General features: G+C 36.9%; 1 protein-coding gene across 5 annotated transcripts in view; it reads right to left on the bottom strand.

The window, feature by feature from the left end:
* The window catches only part of SLC12A2 (solute carrier family 12 member 2), a 100,583-nt gene that overhangs the window by 16,521 nt on the left and 64,703 nt on the right, over positions 1 to 19,359 (bottom strand). For all 5 annotated transcript variants that reach the window (XM_054808770.1, XM_054808767.1, XM_054808769.1 and 2 more), the window contains 9 exons: positions 17,167 to 17,275; positions 16,600 to 16,727; positions 16,425 to 16,509; positions 12,307 to 12,455; positions 6,846 to 6,953; positions 5,972 to 6,095; positions 4,465 to 4,566; positions 3,101 to 3,256; positions 1,919 to 2,018 (listed from right to left, as the gene is read on the bottom strand). In XM_054808770.1, coding sequence (XP_054664745.1) covers positions 1,919 to 2,018; positions 3,101 to 3,256; positions 4,465 to 4,566; positions 5,972 to 6,095; positions 6,846 to 6,953; positions 12,307 to 12,455; positions 16,425 to 16,509; positions 16,600 to 16,727; positions 17,167 to 17,275 — 1,061 coding nt within the window. The remainder of the gene's footprint in view (positions 1 to 1,918; positions 2,019 to 3,100; positions 3,257 to 4,464; positions 4,567 to 5,971; positions 6,096 to 6,845; positions 6,954 to 12,306; positions 12,456 to 16,424; positions 16,510 to 16,599; positions 16,728 to 17,166; positions 17,276 to 19,359) is intronic.

Genomic DNA, 19,359 nt, shown 5'->3' with positions numbered 1-19,359 from the left:
ACTATCATTCAGAAGCCAGAGTGAAAAAACTGCAAGTACATTACTCTAGATGACTTTCTAATCAATTTTAAAAGATTAAGTGTCCAGACTTGAGAATTCATTTCAGAAAATAATTTTTCCTATCACCTAAAGTCATCTGTCTCAATCTCTATGGCAGCTGCAGCCCATTTTCTATATTGGAATAATAGAATCATTTAGGTTGGAAGAGACCTTTAAGATCATCGAGTCCAACTGTTAACCTACCACGAAACCATGTTCCTAAGCTTCGCATCTACACATCTTTTGAAATACCTCCAGGGATGGTGACTTAACCGCTTCCCTGGGCAGCCTGTTCCAGTGCTTGACAACCCTTTTGGTGAGGCAATTTTTCCTCATACCCAATATAAACCTCCCTTGGCACAACTTGAGGCTGTTTCCCCTCATCCTATTGCTTGTTACGTGGGAGAAGAGACCAACACCCACCTGGCTACAGCCTCCTTACAGGCAGCTGAAGAGAGCAATAAGGTCTCCCTTCCGTCTCCTTTTCTCCAGACTAAACAACCCCAGTTCCCTCAGCTGCTCCTCATAAGACTTGTTCTCCAGACCCTTCACCAGCTTCATTGCCCTTCTTTGGACACACTCCAGCACCTCAATATCTTTCTTGTAGTGAGGGGCCCAAAACTGAACACAGTACTCAAGGTGCGGCCTCACCAGTGCCGAGTACAGGGGGATGAACTCAGAAAGTTATATACTAGCTTCCCAAACAAAAGAGCTGAAATACTTCCAATGCAATCTTAAACACATACTGATCAGCACAGCATTCAATTACTTTATCAGCACAAGCAGAAAGTTACACTTGCTGGATTCTGCATTCTGGATTTAACCTCACAGAATGGTATCTGTATCAAGAATCTCTGCCTGAACTCCTTTTTAAATTCTGCCCTAAGTATGCAAAGTCTGCCTTCACACACCACAGAAGATTTTAGTAGCTAGATTCTCTTGCTAGTACACAGGATAACAGATAATACAACTACACAGCTGCAAGGGATGATAGAGATTTTCTAGACTAAGTGTCAATACTATAAATCCTGTACTGAGCATAGGTCACATGTAGGAGGTAACGGCTCTATTTGAAAAGAGACAGGTCAACAGAACCGCCACCCTTGGAAATACTCAAACACCTGACTGGATATGGCCCTGAGCAATCTGATACAACATCAAAGTAGGCTCTAACTTTGCTGCCAGATCTATGGTGAGTCAGCTGAGTTGGGGATTGTACAAGACTACATCGTTGAATCTACAATTCTATTTATTTGGAGGAATGTAAGTCAATACTTTTGTTACAATTTTTTGAAGCATCTTTCTTCTACAATAGCTTATTCCAGAAAAGTGGTATAAATACTACAGGATAGAAAGCTGGCTCCTTGAGTTGGACCTTCCTGAGTAGCCATGCTAGCAGACAACAAATCAGTTCTCTCCAGGTGTGTGAGAAACACTCGTGTAGTCTGCCATTACTGAAGGGCAATGACAGAATATGTCTAATGTGAAATAGCTGTTGTTCAGGAAAACATACACAGTATACAGATCTTGGGGATTTTAGGTTAGATCAGTTTTATCCCAAGCACGTGGACTGAATGCTCATTAGCAGTTTGGAGCATATCTTCCAATTCAGTTTCAAAGAGAAACAAAATTCACAGTTCATGATGCAAACCATGAGGCATCTAACAATAAGCAGGCATCATCCATAGACTTGCTTCTAAAGTGCACTCTTAATCAGAAATAAAATGCTAATGTAAATTTGTCTAGAGGATGTCCATGGCGGTGAAATTCAAAGTTGTTATTACCCACAGGAGATGAACAGAAACCATCACAGCAAACATGACATTACCCTACTGAATACATAGTATTAAAGACATAGGAAATTACTTCTAACTGTTACCTAAAGTTTTTCACATGATCTTCCACTCCTGAGAGCCGAATAGAATGTTGTAGTGCATTCAAGTAAGTCAAAGCTTGCGTTGAGGATCCCCAGTTCACATCTGTTGGAAGATTTGAAGTTCCAATATATTATTTAAAGCTGTTCATTGTAAAACTACATGATCACAAAATGAATGTTAAATATCAACTGAAAACACAGAAGATTTAAGCTACACCTTGGTACGTTCTACAAAATACTAGTCAAACCCTACAGCTAAGCAGGCAATTGTATTTAAAGATAGTATTCCTGTAAAAGTTTTAGCAAACAAGTTAGAGCTTGGTATTTTCAATTACAGGAAGGAAGAATTGAGGGTTTTTTCCGAACATTTCAAAGATTGTGACAACTTCAGAGTTAAAAAAATAACACTTCAGGAAAAAATGCCACGTGTAGTTGTTTTATATCACAGTGAAGAAAAAGAAACCTCAAAACACTGCCTCAATTAAGTCATATACTTTCAGTGAAAGACTGCTAGATTAAGCAGTTCCTTTTACATTATTATTTTTATAAGGAAATGAAAGATCCCAGTATCCTATTTGTTCCCATACACATCTTTTAATAGCTACAATGAATTTATCATCCAAGTACTTCATTAGCTTCATAGCCTCAGATGTAGAGTTTTCCTTATTTTCAACTTCAGGAACACTTTTTGGTGCAGTTATGCTCCATCTTGCATTTATGATCACACAGTGCTCTTAGAAGGAAGAAAGTTTACAAATCGTTGTTCATAGCTACAGGAACAGCTTACTGAAAAAAACAACCACCACTCAAATCCCTTTTTAATTTAGAAAGTTAAGGGAGCATCCTATTTCACTTTCTATCAAAACATAACATGCTTTCCTAGTGCCTTTGTTGCTGCAACCCAAGCTCTTTCCATACACATCTTTTCTTCCAATTTTCATTCAACTATCTGTCTAAATGCAAGGCATGCATCCTGATAATTAGGGAGGAGGGGAAACAACAGCAGTGACTATATAGACATAATTACATTTCATTACAACTAAGAAGCCTAAAACAGAAATTTAAACTAGTTGGCCGAACAGAAATAAGTTCTCTTTTTCTTTTTCCTTTTTTTTTTTCCCCACTTTTTCCTTTGTTCTACATCCTTCTTCCCCAAGCGCAATCAAAAGAAGCCCCTATACACACCTGGTTTCTTGTAAGTGACATAAATGTAGAGTCCAAGGACTATGACATATGTTAGAAGTGCTGCCCACCAATTAATGACGAACATCACAATGCAGCACAGAATAGCTCCAACAAGAGAAATCCACATATTGTAGTATTTGAAAGCAGGGCGCCAGCCTAGTCAAAATAAAATTTGAAGGATAGAAAAGAAGAAGGAAATTCATTTAATCACTACTCCAAGGGAAGGAAGGTGCTATTCCTTTTTTCCTTCTCTAGTGTTTTGCATCACACTTGATGTGGATGTGTGACAGTTTCAGTAATGTACAAAATAAAGACTTTGGTACATCTGTGCTTTCAATTTTCCAACACCTTTCAAATGAATTTGCGTCTTTCTTACATAGATATGTCAATGTTCCTAGTTTCGCCCTCTAAAAGCATATCTCAAAAGGGAAGTTTGCAGATGCTTGTGCCAATACGTTCTATTAAATCAGGCTACAGGAACCTTTGGCAATAGCTTGCCTGACAATTGATTTTTGCTTTCATAGGTAGTATAACTTGAATCATCAGCTCGTGACTCACCATCTTACTACTAACTTTCTAGCTGTGTATTTTTGCTATTTACACATGGCCAGAAATTGTCACTACATGAAAAGGAAAATGACAGATATATCCAAGTAGAACTTGAATATGTCAAAATACTGGACTGTCACTGTTTTAAATCCTTATTAGTCATAAGTCTACCCAAAATCAGGTAAATACACACTCACACCCCCACTAACACGGCCAAGATTAACAAGACATAGAACTGTTGCGTAAACAGTTATGCACGTGATTTGGCAAAGCAGTGTTATCCACCAGTTCAGCAACTTAAAGAGACTTTTAAGGGCATTATTTCAGTACAAACTCATAGTAGACTGGGTACAATATACATCTGTTCTGTTCTGCAAGTACTGGGTTTTGGCTTATTCCTATAATGTAACTAGCCTCCTACACCAAGTGTGGCAATACCACCTGCAATTCCAACTTCTTCTGGACTGGAAGATGAAACATATCAACAGGGAAATCCAAAGAAGACAAAAGGGTGATTCTTGAATGCCAGATACTCTATTAGCAAGAAAGCTTTCTTCAAGAGATTCTGAGTAAACACAGAATTATCTTATGTTCCATCAGCAAAGATGGCAAAATTAGTAGCTCAAAAGCCATACTGCATCACTCAGTCCTCTAAATTTCAGAAAACCCAAGTACACACCATATTACGCTTGTAATTCAGATTCACCATGAGAGTCAAATAGATTAAACAATCATTTATATTAATAACTTCTAAATTGTATTTATGCATAAAGAAACTGCAGGCTAAACTCTTACACCCAAAATGTAGTTCCTACCTGGAGATTTTGCAAGAGAAGCATGGAATACAGAGAAGTTAATCAAGGCATATGAGGCCAAGAAGAAGTTAGAAATAATTGGAGCAATGACATTCAGTTCAGCTGTAAAACAAAAAACAAAGCAGGCTGTTATGAAAGATATCATCCAATGGCATTGTAGAATCCAGAGTAAAAAATCTGATACAAACAACTTTATTTTCTGATGTACTCTAAGGAGAAGCAGTTTGTCCTTTCTGTTCAACAGAGAGTAAATGAGAGACCATTAAGATACTAGCTAAGTTATCTTCTAATAGTCAGGATGCATAACTTTCATTTTTAAAAATATAAACACTTTTCCACACTACCAAGTGTTCAAAGACTAACACTTTTGAAGCACTACATACTTTCTCAAAATAATTCATTGAAAAAATTTCTTTCCTATCATGGCTTGATCAAACAGTGCACTGGGCTCTGAAGAACGTCAGAAACAGCAGACAGAGCATTAATACATCCGCAGCACATCTCTAGCTCAATTCTTAAAACAGCAAAGAACAAGATACTAATAAGTTTAAGAGACAATCAACTATGGTGAATGACAACAGCAGACAAAGTTAGTGTGAGTCATGTGACAAACATGTTAATCTGCCTGCATTTTAAATGAAAAGTTGCATTAATGGTACTAGTATAGTGCATTATTACACACTAATACCATCACAGCAGTGATGAGTACACCCTCTTTAGTGAAAGAGATGGAAGAACCAGATGCTCTCCTTTCCTTGAGGCAGCATGGTACAAAATATTTATATGTGTACTCTCACCATCCAAAAAAGTGATCAAAATGCAGAATGTGCCATGTTAGTCTGCATGTTTCTACTTGTTGTAATCAAACTTCCAGTCAGCATGCTGCACTAGGGACATCATGGGTATTCCTGTGCCTTAAGGAGACTTTGGGCAAGTATGAAAGAGTAAACTGGGAAAAGAAGTTTAAAAGCACTGATACAGGACTCATGGACAGACACAGCACAATTAGTTTGCCATCTACATAGAACACATGTAATTCTACCTAGACTATCTTTACCTTTAGCAACAGCAGCATCAGCTTTCATCTGTATTGTTTGCAACTTAACAGGAAAACACACTTTAAAAAGTATTGTTCATGCAAGTTTGCTATTTACTGAAGCTGTTTAATTATTAAAAATCTGAAATAAACTTTCATATTACAAGATAACACCTCTCTACCTTAAGCAAAAGATGTATTTTTAGTGATAGTATCTAAAGACAGGTACTTGTGGTTATTAAGAGAAGTGCAGTACTGCTACAGTTCAATTCAAAATTTATTGCAGTTCTAGACAGAGTTGTATCTAGAAGATCGGAGAAAGTAACCCTTGAAATAAACAGATTTAGAATGCTGGCTTAGAATTAAGCTGTGCATTAGACATCTACAACACTGTCATCAAGTCATGATATGGAATAGAATGTTTTGTAAAGGACAAAAGGATATTGAGATTTATTATAATTTCAAACTAACCAATTAATATGAATCCAAGAGCAATTAAAAATGTTAGAAGATATCCTCTCAGTGGTTCATTGTTCTTCCCATAGCCTTTAGCAAACATCTGAAATCCTGGATAAATGTTATCCTTGCACAAAGCCTAAGAAAAAATAAAATTCAAGAGTCAGCACGCATTTTGTTCAAATTGTATTCGTATAATGCTTACTAATGCTGTCTTCCACTGCATATTATTTTCCTGAAAGAAGGTGGTTTATAGCCATCATGTACTAATACTATTTTTAATGGTCTTTGCATCTTGACATTTTGCATTTCCAATATTCTATCCTTCAGTAATCTCTATCTATAAGAACATGCTTTGCTCTTCTGCGAGTAATTGACTATTTTGCTTTACTGGTGTCTTACAATCACAAAGAGTCTTTCTTTAGAAACTAAGTTTTCTCAGAACGTGGAAAGTTTGCCCAATGTATATACTAGTTCTCTGCATCGATACTCATGCTTCTGTTCTGCAACAAAATCCCTTCTATGTTTGACTTCCTACTGAATTTTTGGGAAAGACGGTCATTAGAGGACACTAAAGTTTTACCCAATTAAAGAGAACTTGTAAGACAGTGAGATTAAATGGTCAAAAAGAAGGTAAAGCAAAATGCATTCAGGAACACCAACAACATAAATGTAAATGATTTACATGACAACTGGCACACAATTATTTTGATAATCTATTAATATGGATTAAGGTTCCACACCTACAGGTTCTACTTCATTCTGTCTCCTGTGATTACTTTCAGAAATAAACCAATCTCTTACCTTGGTATGTGCTTAACCATTACAACAAAAAAGCACCTAAAGGAGTTTATTCTTTAAAAGATTATAGTTTTGCTTCCATACTTACCTGGAAGATCTTAGGTGCACTCACAAGAGATGCTAATGCAGAAGACAGAGTGGCTGAAAAAATACCTGCAGAAATCAGTGGTGCAAATCCTGACACCATACTCATCACCTGGAAGCAAAATATTTTTTTTTAAGAATATGAAAAAGTATACTATAGAAATGGATGGCAACATTAACTACACAAACAGAAAAATAAAATACAGTGTACCCTCCACTTAAAAGCCCTTTGAATATCATGCATTCATAACTAAGGACAAATCAGAGGATATAAAAAAATCCTAATTTCAGAACAAGAGAAGGTGGTTTTTCACACAATATATAGTCCAACCATGTAATTCTCAGGTCAAAACAATCAACAGCGAAAGTCTCCATGGGCTCATAGGAGGATTAAAAATAAATCATGGAAGAAAAATACATTGAAATTTGTTACATATTTTGACTAGCCTACCACTGTATAACATGATCTCAGAAAGCCCACGTGACAAAACAACTGAAATTGGGGAACATCTAGGGAAAGCTAATTGTCTTTCTCAACAATTCCCATCACTCTCAGTTAGGCTCACTTCCCATTTCAAAACCACAGGGACAGGAGACACTTACTTCCTATCTCCCCAAGATCACATCCTAGAACATCTTTATAACTCCAGTGAGTGAAGTACAATATGCAATCACTGGTAGACTGGATTAGTAACAAAATGATGAATGCTCAGTAAGCTAAATGTTGCTAAGACATAAAAATTCCTAAATTAGAACCAAGTAGTGTCTAATTGCCATATAGCCTAAAGACCCTCTTCTACCATTCTACTGATTACATCCGTACCATAGCTGCATCCAGCTTTGCATGTGTCAAGTGAATTAAGATATGGAATTATGTATTTAAAAAACAATCATGGTTTAACAGAATACTTTTCTTTGAAACAAAAGCTGCTTGAAGATAGCCAGTGTTTAAGAATTTGGTATCACCTTGAAAAACCTTGTTTGTAGTCAACAGACCAAACCCAGCATGGTGCCTTTCATGCACCATGTGTCAGAATGAGGTTCTGCACCATTTGCACTGATTACTTGCAACCTTCATCCTGGCAACCTCACCTACAGCATGAGGAAAGGGACTGAAGGAAGGCAAGATCATGCAGAAATGTCCAGATTTTAAGTTACTGTCACCTGAAGTGGTACAATCTAGCTGTCTAAAGCAATCTTACTAGATAGGACATGCTCTTAGAAACAATAAACAGGTGACTGATGAAGTCTGAGTCATATTCCTAGGGCTAAACGAAAGATAAAAGTTAGCATTTTTCTCCAGAATGGATAGACAAAGATTGCTGGGTCTCTCAAACAGTCAACTGAATCTCTATGCTACATCAGGTTTCATTGGTCAGTTCAAGGCGTGCCTTGCCTTAAATGAGAAATTAAATAATTGGAGGTGCATAAGATGAGAGTGAAGAAGCTGTCATAGTAGTGTAATGAATGAAGAGAGATTTTCCTGAAGTATATTTGTAGCTGACAACAAAAAGAGGTAGGACATATTCATAGATGAATAAAACTACTAATACGTATATTAAGCTATCCATCCGATGCCCAAGTTTAAGTTAGTTTTACAATCAACAGAAAAACTTAGAGTTTTAAATGCCAGTTTGTAATAACCCTACACTGTATTACTAGCAGAGAAGTTACTGGTATAAATGCTTTACTGACAAGTGTCTGAGAAAAAAAAAACATTGCTATAGCAACATAATAAACAAGTGTAGAATAATCTTCTTAGAAGCAGTATGAAAATTTGTTCCCTGCAAGGATGGCTTGATCAATCTTTGCTGGAAGGACTTCTTATGGACAGAATCCGCATACAAGTCTCAAACACTTTTCTCCCCATCCAATTTAAAACATTATTTTGAGGCCTTCATTTACTAGACTTGCAGCAATTTCTTGCTATTTAGTTCTTAGAATCTACTCAGATTTTACATTCTCTTTTTAGGTTCTGTTCATTGCCTCCATTTATATACACTGTTTTTTAATATCACATCTGGTTTATAAATTTGAGAGAAATCCGAGTAAGATGTATCATAGAATCATAGAATGGTTTGGGTTGGAGGAGATCTAGTTCCAACCCCCCTTGCTGCGGGCAGGGACACCCTCCACTAGACCACGTTGCCCAAAGCCTCATCCAGCCTGGTCTTAACACTTCCAGGGATGGGGCATCCACAACCTCTCTGGGCAACCTGTTCCAGTGCCTCACCACTCTAACAGTAAAGAATTTAGTTCTAACATCTAATCTAAATCTACCCTCCTTCAGCTTGAACCCATTACCCCTTGTCCTGTCACTACACTCCCTCATAAACAGTCCCTCACCATCTTTACTGTAGGACCCCTTCAGGTACCAGTAAGCCGCAATTAGATCTCCCCGGAGCCTTCTTTTCTCCAGGCTGAACAATCCCAGCTCTCTCAGTCTGTCCTCATAGGATGCAGATAATGCAGATAATCTCAGCTTGTCCTCACGTATGCAGATAATGTTTCTCCATTTTAGAAGCCTCTAAGTTACGACTTAGGTTATTAATGTAAGAAACATTAGGAAGCTTCTTCTAAGCTAGAGGAGCAACAGGGGAACGAGTTCCAGCAGAACCAGTATGCCATGGTGTTAGACATCCTTTCCTTCCCAACATACACACCATAATCCAAACCTCCTGAGCACAACACCAAGGAGCTCACATGTGCAGTTAGCTATAGTACTGAAATTTTCATCCTTGAAAGATCACACAGAATTCAGAGGACAGATACCTAGTAAGAATTGCCTTGTTATGACAGGCGTGGTGAGATAGATATATAGTTACTGCTGATAAGGGACTTATTATGTTTGCTTGGCATGTAGTGCTAAGACAGTTTCTTAAATTTCAAACACTTGGGATAACTAAATTTTGACTACAGTTCCAGTTCTTTGGTCCAGTCATTGTGGAGCACAGAAAAATGCCACATGAAACCAAGTAGCTGCTTCTTTAAAGTTAGATTTTTATAATGAGTATGGACAAAGCATTAACTTCCCCTAACTTTTTTCAATTGTTTTACAATTGCCTTCCTTTTAAGGAAGAATATTTAAGCAGAACTTTTACACTGTTTCTGGAATGGAGTTTCATGCTACTTTCAACTTTCATTTTAAATTGACCAAATTATGCATTTAAATTACCCAAAGCTGTAACTTACTCTAGGGAAGTTCCAAGCTGGGGCTACAGAGCCCAAAACAAGTTTCTGAAGTTACTCTTCTACCAGGTTACAGCCTGGGCACAGAAGTGTCACTGAGACTGAGCAGAGAAGTGTCTGAAGCCTACAAGGACCTGGAATTTATTTGCATTGACTACAAAAGAAATGAAAAGATGGTCTTTCTGTGCAAGTCTGACTAAGCCTGTCTCACCAACTGTTCTCGTTTTAAGTTTCTCAGCATCATCTAAGATTTCCAGAGGTAAATCATACCACAAGTCATCCATTTGCTGCCCAAACACATTCAAAACCTGAGCTGCCTAACTTCAATTCTTTGCCAGAAGAACTGAATGCAGCACAAAGTGTACCAAAGTTATAAAGTCATCAGGTTGCACATGAGTAAGCTGGCACATTCAACCTCAGCACCTGCAAGTTTAGAAGCTGTAAGACAAATGCAACAATCTTCGCTCACTTTATGGGTTAATGTATGTTTGTGAAGTATTTGTTCTCAGTGAATTTAACCTACAGAAAGTTTGCATGAAGAATCTGAGAGGTACACAAGCTTGGAGCACCCACCCCCACCACCATGACAGGCATACGAAAAAAATTTTCTTCTTACAGCTACCAACTTAGAGCTACTAAGTTGAGGGCAGTTCAGTTAAAAAAATGGACAACTGTTATCTATAGGTATACAGACTCTCATGCAAATGAATTCCTTCTGACAACTTCTGAGAAGGCAGAATCAGACTCTTCTCAGAGATGTACAGCAAAAGCTGTGAGTATGACAGGGGAAAAGCAAAAAAACAAACCCCACAAAAAAAAATTCACCCACAACCCACACCAAACAGCAAGGGAAAGTCCACCTGGGTATTAGAAAAACAAAATTCCACAGAGAAGGTGGCTAAGCACTGCAGAAGGCTGTCCAGAGATGCTGTGCAGTCTCCATGACGAAGTTTTCAAAACCCCAAAAAAACCAGGGACATAAGGGGCGCTACATTCTCTGTGCAGCCCCTTGGCCTTGAAAGTGACTTTTGCTATTCAGAACCCACTAGCTTTTCCACAGAGAGAAGCAAGAATAAGTTGGGAGATAGAAGTACTCTTTAGACCAAATGGTAAGAAACTAGAACATTGATGACTAATTTATTAGAAGTAACATTCATGGTAAGCAATCTTACCAAAGTTTTGACTTAAAGATAGAGGAAACCACTTCTATGCTACTCTCAGTTGTACGTTTGATGATATACTGAGTTCTTTCGAGCTTAAACAAATGAGGAGTCATCAGATTTTGCAGAATAATGACTTCTGCAAGAGCAATTCTGAAGTGTTTCTACAGACAGACTTTTTCTAAACCAGAATAAAGTAACACCACACAGATCCTCAAATTATTGCATTATAAAAATGTATTTTACTCTAATAGAATGGTCTTCGCTGCAACATTGTTTCAGCATGTACAAAACAGGTTTTCCACCTAGCTTTGCAGGTGAGGCTGTCAGCCTAAGACGTAAGTAGGAGTAAGGAGTAGATGTGGTACATGTACTTCTGATCAAAACCCACAAGCAACATACCTTTTTCATTAATGGATTTCAGTTTAATGACTAGCCAATTTTTCGTATGCCTGTTAGAAAAATTTAGGGCAAAGACGGACTAGCACAAAGCAAGTTTAAGTCAATTAGCAATAAATGTTTTCCTTGGTTTCTTTCAAACCATTACCAATAGTTCATGGACATCCCAATCACCTGTGAATTGTAAGTTGAAGACTATGAATTACCCTATGACTTTTAGAGGATTCTTAAATACAGTAATATCAGATTTTAGGAAAATTCACAACATTCTTACTATTAAAGAGGATACTGTGACAAGTATGTAAAACATTCTTAAAATAAACATATTTTCTAAGAAACTTAAAAAATTAAGGAACAAGTTATTGACAGAGGCTACCTATGATTACTATGCATCCCTACTGAACAATGAGTAATTCTATCCACACCACTGAATGATGACATTCAGATATCTAAAGAAAGTTGCAGTCTCACCACCTAACGTAAGCAGTTTACTCAGAAAAAGTAAATATTTTACCACCTGTATATAAACACCCAGAAGTTTTTAACATAGTTACGTTGTTCTTCTACCTAGTAGCTAGAGTGTACCACTTAACTATTCCAGATAAACCTTATGGTTATGGAGACAGGCATTTTTAGCCTATGATTTTTCTTAATATGCAATTCAAAAAAAGAACAAACACAAAAGCCAATAAACAGATTTAGGAGAAATTTTTATACCTGGAAATTGTTCATCAGCCCATAGTGACACCCTGTCTGACAGGATGAGAAATCATAGTTCAATTTGCAAGCTGCAGTAGTGCAATTTGTCAGCTCAGAGACAAGGGTGTTATTAACGTTGCCTGTGGCATCTCGAACTACGCAGGAACCTAGAGTGGACACAATCACAAAAGAAGGCATTAACAGACGGAACCTGAACTTAAGGACATGTCCCAAGCTGAATTCCCTTTTTATGTAAGTGTATGCTCACAGAACAACATTAAAATATGGCATTTACATTTTAATACATTTCAGTATTAAGCATATCTTCACTATGAAGAACAAAAACATACAAGCAAACTAACTGCTCTCTTGCCTGAGATGATCTCCAGTTTTTTATTAAATCTGAGTCTAATAAGAAAAGGAAAGTTTTAGTGCAGAGCAAACAATGTCAATAGACTTGTAAAAAGGTTTAACAGCACAATTTTAGCACAACACCATATTTCTCTGAATCATGAGTTTCCATACAGCTTTTTAATTGAAGGTAGTACTATTCACCATCACTTGATTTTATAGTTTCTCCTTTTGTCAGTTTTCCTAGAGGAATGCATTTTTGTAGTCTATCTACAGATGTATGTAGACACACGTGCATACTGTTGAAGTTACTTCTGTTCCAGTCAATATGGCTCGGAGATTCAAAAAATTAAGTACTTTGTCACAAAAGCCTGTTGGCAAGCCATTTTTCAATGCTTAAACAAGTGTATGTGACTACGGTATTTTAAGTTAGTTTCTTGGTTAAATGCAAAGCCATGCAGTCCCATTCCTACCACTTTTTTATAATTAAGTTTATCACTTGAACTGCCATCTTCAATTAATCTATGATTATTTGTAATTTCACTGGTCAAGATAATGCTGAAAACAGAGCATTTCAGCCCTTAAGTAATACAAAAAACTAAAAATACTAAGAAGCCCACCAAGTCTTCTTCAAGGTTTTTTTGTCTCAAAGGACAAAACAAACTAGAGCAGACTAATTATTATTTAACATTCTATGGTTTAATAGTTGAGGTAGTCGAATTGTTTGGACACTAGCAAATATTTCCAGGAACAGGAAGTAAATAAGGAGTTGGGAAGAGAAGAGGGTAGTCTACAGAGCAGTAGCCAACAGAATTCCATTAATTTGGTCTTTTAGGAACTTGAATGACAGGGAGCACCTGGGAACAAAGCCACATGACTACTGAAGACCTAAATTACTTACTTGCAAAATAAGGAGGGCACAAATGCACTGCAAGCTTAAACTTAAGTTTCTCCAGTAACAATCCCTGTTATCTATGTAACTTGTCTCCCTTTCATTGGGAAAATGAATTCCTAAATACCTATACCATATTTAGATTCCTTCTGAGCCATCAGAACTTTATTAACAAACAGTCCACAGTAACACCTGGTGCTGGTAGGTGGACATTACTTAATCCTTCTCAGATTTACTTTTCAGTTACTTATTAGGCTCAACTGGTTAAATTTCAGTAAGTTTCCTATATTGATCACCTGTCTTATGCTTTTCTTGTGGGTATGTGGAAGGGCTGGGGTTTGTTGTTGTTACTGTTCTGTTGCAAATGGAATTAAAAGCTGTATGAGAAAAAACTTCTTTTCTTTCACTATGCAAGGATTTGCCCCAGCCACTCAAGCAATATTTAATGGATGTGACAATATACTTACTAGTTGAACTATTTGTAGGTAACATTTTGTTGGTAATAGATTGTAGTGGCAGACCTGTTAAGCAACCTATTAAATAGCTACAGTGCACTTTCACCGTCCTTCTCTTCCTCATTCCTTTTTTCATAGTTCAGATCTAACCAGCTAGCAGGTCTTTCACACACAAAGTATGACAGAAAGGGACAATGGCACTATGAACAAATTTAATGTGAGCCTTACTATGACAGAATGAAGAACAGAAGCCAGCCGGGCAGACTGCATTCTCAGTGGAAGACATTTAAATTTAAGTAAGAGCCCAGATATTTTATTTAACCCTCATTCAGAAAACTTATTTATTTATAAGATTCTGGCAACACTGTCCCTAAGAACCTCTAGGTGTTCTTTCCTGTAAAAACAGGATTTCACCTTTTCATAAGCATTTATAAGCGCATTCCTGCCAAATAAAGTTCTGCCATGCTGTAAGCCTGAGAAGGTTAACAGACCACCAAATCAAATTATCTCTTAACTACATGCAACCAGCAAGAATTCCAGAGATACTCTCCTGAGTCCTTCAGAGTGCAGTTGAGAGTGTTTAACTTCTCCAGTGCTACAAGCAGCTACAGTGAGGCTCTCATTAATTTGTTTTGCTTCCCTGTATATAGAAAGCATGTCTTAACACTACTCAGAAGTTTGGGGTTTTTATTAGAGCTTTCTTTGTTTTTAAAGCAATAAATGTTGTTCTTTGAAATATGTCTTTCACAAATTTTGATATAAAAGCTGCTTATGCAATCTTCATCCTGCCACCTGCACATCTGCATTTGTCCCTTGCTAAAATACGGAACTGCACACTGTCTCCTCACAGTTGTTATCCTTTTGAAATAGGCTGCCTAGCTTTAGCAGTAGGACTAGCAATTTTCCTTTTCTAAGCCTTCTCTACTCAGTTTCTTAACCCTCTTACTTACTACAGAGCATGCAAATACTGAGCTAAATTTAGAACATCTTCCCCTTCAGACAAGACTACTCAGTGACATTTACTAGTGCCTTCAAAGTTTTAATGACTTATCACTACTCTGGAAACTTACAGTGGGGAATAGCATGTGAGGAAAACAATACAAGTATTTGTATTTGTCCAATTCCTTACCCAATGCCTCAAAAAAAGTTAAGTTTCACTCATGTCAATCTGACTTCCTCACTAGCACTGGCCTTTTCTAACTAGCAAAACTGTAAGTTACAGAAGCAACTAAAGCAGGACATTTCTGATGCATCAAACAATTTCATGTTCAGTTGGTTTTGCAAACTGTTCCTTTGACAATATGAAAAATGAGATTTTTCACGTTTGAAAGATGATCAAAGTATTCCATTAACAAATGAATATTAATGAGCATTTTGCTCTCATGTGGGTTCAAGTTCTAAGGTATTCTAATTTGGCAGCAGAGGTCTTTGCAGTCAATCTAATTAGGAAGTAAGTGTGGGTCATTACGCTGCATAAACCACAATCACTACAGAGCAAGTATTTGGCAGATCTACAGTACAATGTTAGCCAACAGAGGTAGACTAGCAAGATTGGTGTCTTTGGAAAGGAAGCATCATTAGTGGTAAGATCAATGGTACTCTTACGAGAATTCAATTCAAAAGGCAACAGAGCTAAGATAAAGCAAGGTGTTTCATATAAGAAAGCTGATTACTGCTGCCAGAAACTAATTTATGTCACACAAATAAAAACATTTTCAATTGTAGGCAAGAAATATGCCAGATATGTTCTGAAGATTGCTAGAATAGAATCATAAGATTGTAATTATTTCATTGGTGGGAAAAACCTGATTTCAATCTACTTGAAGCCTTCTGGAAAAACTGGGAAAAACAGTGTGGAGTGGGGAAGACCAGTAAGAGAGGTTATGCAAGACTCAGATCAGTCTATGACTGTTTCTCCTCTTGTCACATGAAATGAAATACAGACAATGTTTCTGAAAGTGGTCTGGCCACTGCTCACTCTCCTCCCTATACCGAGGAATTACTGCTCATGCATTCTCACCAAAGAGCTGTTTGATTATCCCACAATTCACTTCTGGTAAGTAGCTGACTACCAATATCTTCAAACCAATACAGGTGTTCATTCAACGAGTATTTTCTGAAAACGCACTTTTCTAATCCAGGGATTATCCCATTGCTAAACTGTAAAATCTTGTAACATAAGTAACTGCAACAAATGAGGAAACATCCATATGAATTATTTTGTCATCTTTAGTCTGAAGCTGTCACTAGCCTTAGAAAGTTTTATAATTTCCTAAAACCAGCTGAAAATTGAACCTCCAACAATAAAAGTTAGAAACCTCTGGCTATTACTTTCCCATGCATGAAAGTCAATTACACAATGACTTTACATAAACCATATCAAAACACATCCTCAGAATGAATGTGAAAGGATGAACTTAAAAACATTGTCTATTTACCTACAGATACTGCAATTCCAACATAAACCAATGTAGTAATTAAGATGGCCAAAAGCGTTCCTTTAGGAATGGCTGACTGAGGATCCTGAAAAAAAATAAATATCAGTGGACAGTGATGACAGAGATAAATGTACACTCAGTGTTTGTGAACAATAATTGCTAACTCACTACTTACCGCAAGATCACCTGAGATATTTGCACCAGCAAGTATGCCAGTTGCAGCAGGGAAGAAAATAGCAAATACAGAAAAGAAAGTTTCCTCATGTCGGAAATCTGGTCCAAAATTCTCCATAAATATTTCAGCTGTAGAAAAAGATTTAAGTCTATCAACATTCATATAGAAGCTACAGTATCAGCCCATTCCAGCCTTTATTAGCTCCATGAAAAAGCTGAAAGTCACAGCTGTTTGACCTTCTTAAAATTAAGTGTAGAACATTTAAGTCCCGATTCATCACTTCGATTAAAAATAAAAGTCAACACAATAAACTTAAATAGCCTTTAAAACAAAAAAAGTACTTACAGTATCACCCAGCTTTTTAAAATTTAATATAATCGATATTAAGCAGGCAGGACCAAGTTTTGGCCCAATAGCTTTAAGGAACAAAAATGCACAAGTTTGAAAGAAACAGGGAAAAAAATCTGAATAGTTACATAGGACTATAAACTATTTCAGATTAACTTAATGACAGCACGTCTCCTCTTTGCAAAGATATTGTTTACGATACTAACTGCTCCAACATACCTTTATAACCAAAGAAACCTTTGGGCTTCTTGCTATCCAAAGGAATAAATGTTCCTATGACAAAGTCTCCAATAGCAAGTATGAGGATCACCAGTAAGACTATCTGTGCCTGAAATACAATGATTGCAGTCAGACAGAAGAACTTGTTCTTTTTCAGTTTCAAGCATCAATGTTGTGTTCTAAAATGTAAATATTTACTTGATTCCAAATTCAGCTTAGTCTTCTCAGTTTGTTTTCCACAAATAAGGCAAGCTGGAGAGAACATGTAGCAGGATTTGTCAGAAAGAAGTAGGAATAATTTCTAAATTTAACATCCATTCAAAAGAGAATTTATTACCACACCCCTCAAAGTTATATATCTAAAGACAAAATACTTAGAAGAAATATTTTCTCTAAAAGCCTTCCAGAAGGCTTCAAGTAGATTGAAGAAATTCAAAAGAGAAGAGCTAAAAGCACACAAATGCTTTGAGTATTGCCTTTTAACCGTGATCATAATACTTTACGCCTTACACTTTAGTATGCGGTATTTATTTTACAAGAATTTTATTACATCTGGAATCAAACAGCTTTTGTTTGCTATTTTATGCAACAGAGTAGACTACTTTGTTACATTCTCATGTTCTCAACCCTTATTTATGAAACTAAATTGCAGACTATCACAATTACTTGTTAATTTCAAGTTTTCTTGAGACTTTTTTCATTACAACCTAGATTTTTAGCCACTGTTCAATAAAATCATTACAAACGTTACACTTGGAACAACAAGTACTTTAAACCATTCAATGCCTCAAAGCATGAGTAAAGATGGTTCAGGTTTTACATTTAACAGGGCAGGGTGGCTGCTTATTTATCTTTTGCATTGATTCCTTAAAAAGGCAAATGCAAGTGGCATGGGGGAAGCTATTTGTAGTTTGACTTATTTTTAGGCCTAGGATCAGAACTTAATGTGCAATAGCACTGTGGCATTGCTGATTGTCACAAAACAAAGGTTTCATTTCACACAGCCTTGCAAGAAGACAGGGTAGTACAGCAATAACAGCCAAGAGCAGAGTTAGAAGACTACCTGAAGAAAACAGTTTGTGTATCATATTTAGATCTCTCCTTTGGCAAGCCTAGAGAAGAGGTGAGAGGTGTAAGGATGCAGCTGGGTGCTTACAGAAGTCTTCAATAAGCCCAGAGAATTCAACATGAAGTTAACACAGAGCAACTGCCACAAGTGGATTTATCCAGTAACAAACCTAGATGTCTCCCTGCAGCTAAGAGCATTTTCTGAGTATCTTCCTTACGTGGTGCTCATCTGCCAGCTGGGGCTAAATCACAACACTTTCTTACATTCAAAAGTCTCAGACAAAGAATGGGTTTCTAAGATTTTAACACAAGGAGAATTGTAAGAGATCACAAACTCTGAAAAGTCATTTTTTACGCAGGCTTCCTTCGAATCCCAGTCACTTTTAGTTTTTAGATCTACTTCAAGGGCATTATTAGAGATTCCCCTTGTCCCATTTTTCAAGGCATTCTCTAAGTCATGGGAGAACATCATAGATACTTTAATCAAGAGGCAAGTATTAGTGTTTTGCTATGCTAAGCTCTATGTTAACCCACATGAAGTGCTTGCTTGGCAGGTTCAGCTGCTTACCATTGCTCCTACCTTCCTTCTTCCATGATGCAGAAATCAAGCCAACAAGCCTTGATTTTTGCATTAAGCACAGGATTTTTGAATGCTATGTATTTCTTAATAAGGATGACACTGCAGTGATACCACAGTTCAGGTTTGATATAGAAACATTAAACAGGGTATTTCTATGCAAGCTATTGTTACAGAATTGCTCATGCGACAGAGCAAAAGCCAGATATTTCTTGTAACTTTAACTGACAGTGGCTAGAAGGTTAATAACCACTAATTCCTTACAAAGAAAAAACTAAACAGTTGAGATGAAGGAGGACAGTATTGTTCAAAGTTGGATACATAAAGATACCATTAAAAATTGAAGTTACAGTCAGTGAAGGACTACCTGAGAAAGGTAAACAATTTTTACAGAAGTGTGCCGTTCAATTTAAAAGTACATGCCAAAGTTAATGTCTGTAGACTCTTGTCTCTGTGGTAAGTCTAAGTAATGCACTTGATCTTCACTTCCTTTTTTTATGATCCCTATTTCCAGGGCTGGAAGCAACAATGAGAAAAAAACCCTCTCA

This window comes from Grus americana, chromosome Z, assembly GCF_028858705.1.
Source record: "Grus americana isolate bGruAme1 chromosome Z, bGruAme1.mat, whole genome shotgun sequence".
Classification (NCBI taxonomy): domain Eukaryota; kingdom Metazoa; phylum Chordata; class Aves; order Gruiformes; family Gruidae; genus Grus; species Grus americana.
The sequence above is the reverse complement of the archived record's forward strand: the minus strand, read 5'-3'. Positions and strand labels throughout refer to the sequence as shown.